At 38.2% G+C, this 2,100-nt stretch overlaps 1 protein-coding gene across 2 annotated transcripts; it reads left to right on the top strand.

The window, feature by feature from the left end:
* The first annotated feature begins 113 nt into the window (after positions 1-113).
* On the top strand, positions 114-1,713 carry LOC130507803 (interactor of constitutive active ROPs 1-like). Of its 2 annotated transcripts, XM_057002451.1 has the most exons (3): positions 114-291; positions 425-512; positions 607-1,713. In XM_057002451.1, exons 2-3 carry the CDS (start codon positions 499-501, stop codon positions 1,592-1,594), a joined length of 1,002 nt encoding a protein of 333 aa, XP_056858431.1. In that variant the 5' UTR covers positions 114-291; positions 425-498; the 3' UTR covers positions 1,595-1,713. The 2 variants fall into 2 exon arrangements, with proteins under 2 accessions (XP_056858431.1, XP_056858432.1); XM_057002452.1 differs by lacking the exon at positions 114-291 and having other exon boundaries at positions 356-512.
* Positions 1,714-2,100: the final 387 nt, after the last annotated feature.

Below are 2,100 nucleotides of genomic sequence, written 5' to 3'. Positions count from 1 at the left end.
TTATTTCAAATCTTTTTTTTTTTGAACTTAAGCTTTATTTCAAATCTTCAAAAACACATTTATCTCTCTCTCCCTCTCTATAGACTTCTTGGCTTTCGAGACTTTCTTAAAACGAAGCTGTATGTTGTCATTGTGGGTCTTCTTCTGGTTTTATGTCCTTGTTCCTATTATTAACTAACTCACAATCATCCAACGAAGCTCTTTATCTTTCTTTCTTTTTTCCATATTTAATTCACATTTTTTCTATTTCCATATTTTCTTTAAGTCACCTCCTGAATTTCAACTTCAAATGTAAGTTTCAATATTTTTCCTTCTTATTTTCTTGAAAAGTTTGAAGATTATTATTACCTTTTCCCCGACATGAGTTAATGACTTTGATAGTTGCTGTAATAAATGACATTCTGCTTTTTTATTTATGCTTCAGCTTTTCATAACTGCTTCATTACCCCTTTGAGCTTCCTGCAACTTCTTACTTAAATCCTCTGCAGAAAATCAAAAATGCCAAGACCAAGGTAAACATTTTCACTACATTTGATCTTGAGTTGTCTATGATCTGATATGATATACGAGTAATGATGTGGATAGTAAAGTTTTTTCTTTCTTTAGAGTTTCAGAGTTGTCTCAGGGGCAGGCTCCGAGGCTGAGGACTTCCTCCTCTACGTCTAACTCTAACTCGAATCATCCCAACCGTCTGCTCACTACTGACCGGAGTTCTAAGCTAGGTGCTGACCGTAAATCTCCTAGAAGCGGTGGTGGTGGGCCTCCTCCGCTTGGTCAGAAGAAACTTGGGGGCCGAATATCGGATCTAGAGTCGCAGTTAGGGCAAGCACAAGAGGAGCTGAGACTGCTCAAAGAGCAGCTGGCTAATGCTGAAGCTGTGAAGAAACAAGCTCAAGATGAGCTTCATCATGATAACAACCGTTCTACAAAAACAAACCCTCTGGATGGAGCGGAGGGTTCTGTTTCTGAGGCAGAAGCAGTTGATAGAGATGAGATCCCCGGTGATGTGGAGAAAGAGACGGATGTGTTTGAGGTTCCTGTTGCGGTAGTAAAAGAAGAAGGTGAGAAACTTGTTGTGAAGGAAGATGAGATCAAGATGTTGAAAGCTAGACTGTATGATATGGAGAAAGAACAGGAGTCACTAGGCAAAGAAAACGAGAGCTTAAAGAGTCAGTTAAGTGATGCAGCTTCTGAGATGTCTAAAGTGAAAGGTAACGAAGATGAGATGGCTTCAAAGGTGAGTCGGATAGGAGAAGAGTTGGAACAAAGCAGAGCAAAGACAGCTCACCTAGAGGAGAAGCTTGAGTCCATGGAAGAAGCAAAGGAAGGTTTGGAAGCTGAGATGAAGAAGCTCAGAGTTCAAACCGAGCAGTGGAGGAAGGCGGCAGATGCTGCAGCTGCTGTTCTCTCTGGAGAGTCTGAGACGAACAGTCAAGGACGGTCAGGGGCAGCAGGTGGTGGGTTGTTTGACCAGAGTGTGGTGGTTGGGTTCATGGATGATGATTCTGATGATGCAGTGGGGAGTAGTGGGAAGAGGAAGAGTTCAGGGATGAAGATGTTTGGTGACTTGTGGAAGAAGAAAGGGCACAAGTGAGATTGCAATGACTTATGTTTTTTTGCTTACCATTTGTATTGTATTAATCTGGAGACTTTTGTAAGTTGGTTGGCTTCACGAGAAGCTAACTTTATCAAATTCAAATCATGTTTTGCACCTTTCATAACTATTAGAAATCGGGTCCTGGGCTCGGGTTATCGAGTTGTGTTTACTTTTGGGCTAAGATAACCGCATGAAGCCCAATTACCAAGTTTTATTTGAAAATGAGAGTCATCTATAGAGAATGTCTATAACATATAACATGACACTAGGTCATTTTCCCGTGCTCATGCACGGATATAAATATTTATAAAGTAAATATATTATAGTATTTTATTTACACTATGATAGTTTATTAATATTTTTTAATATTTTTAATTATTATGTTATTTATATTGTAATCAATATGCCTGGTTTATTTTAAATAAAATTGTGTTATTTTAATTAGATTATAATTTTAGATATATAATATCTTGACTGTTTGGTCATTATTTGAATATATTAGA

Source organism: Raphanus sativus, unplaced genomic scaffold, assembly GCF_000801105.2.
Source record: "Raphanus sativus cultivar WK10039 unplaced genomic scaffold, ASM80110v3 Scaffold5920, whole genome shotgun sequence".
In the NCBI taxonomy this organism is placed as follows: domain Eukaryota; kingdom Viridiplantae; phylum Streptophyta; class Magnoliopsida; order Brassicales; family Brassicaceae; genus Raphanus; species Raphanus sativus.
Note: the sequence above shows the minus strand (reverse complement) of the source record. Positions and strands in the feature narration are given on the sequence as shown.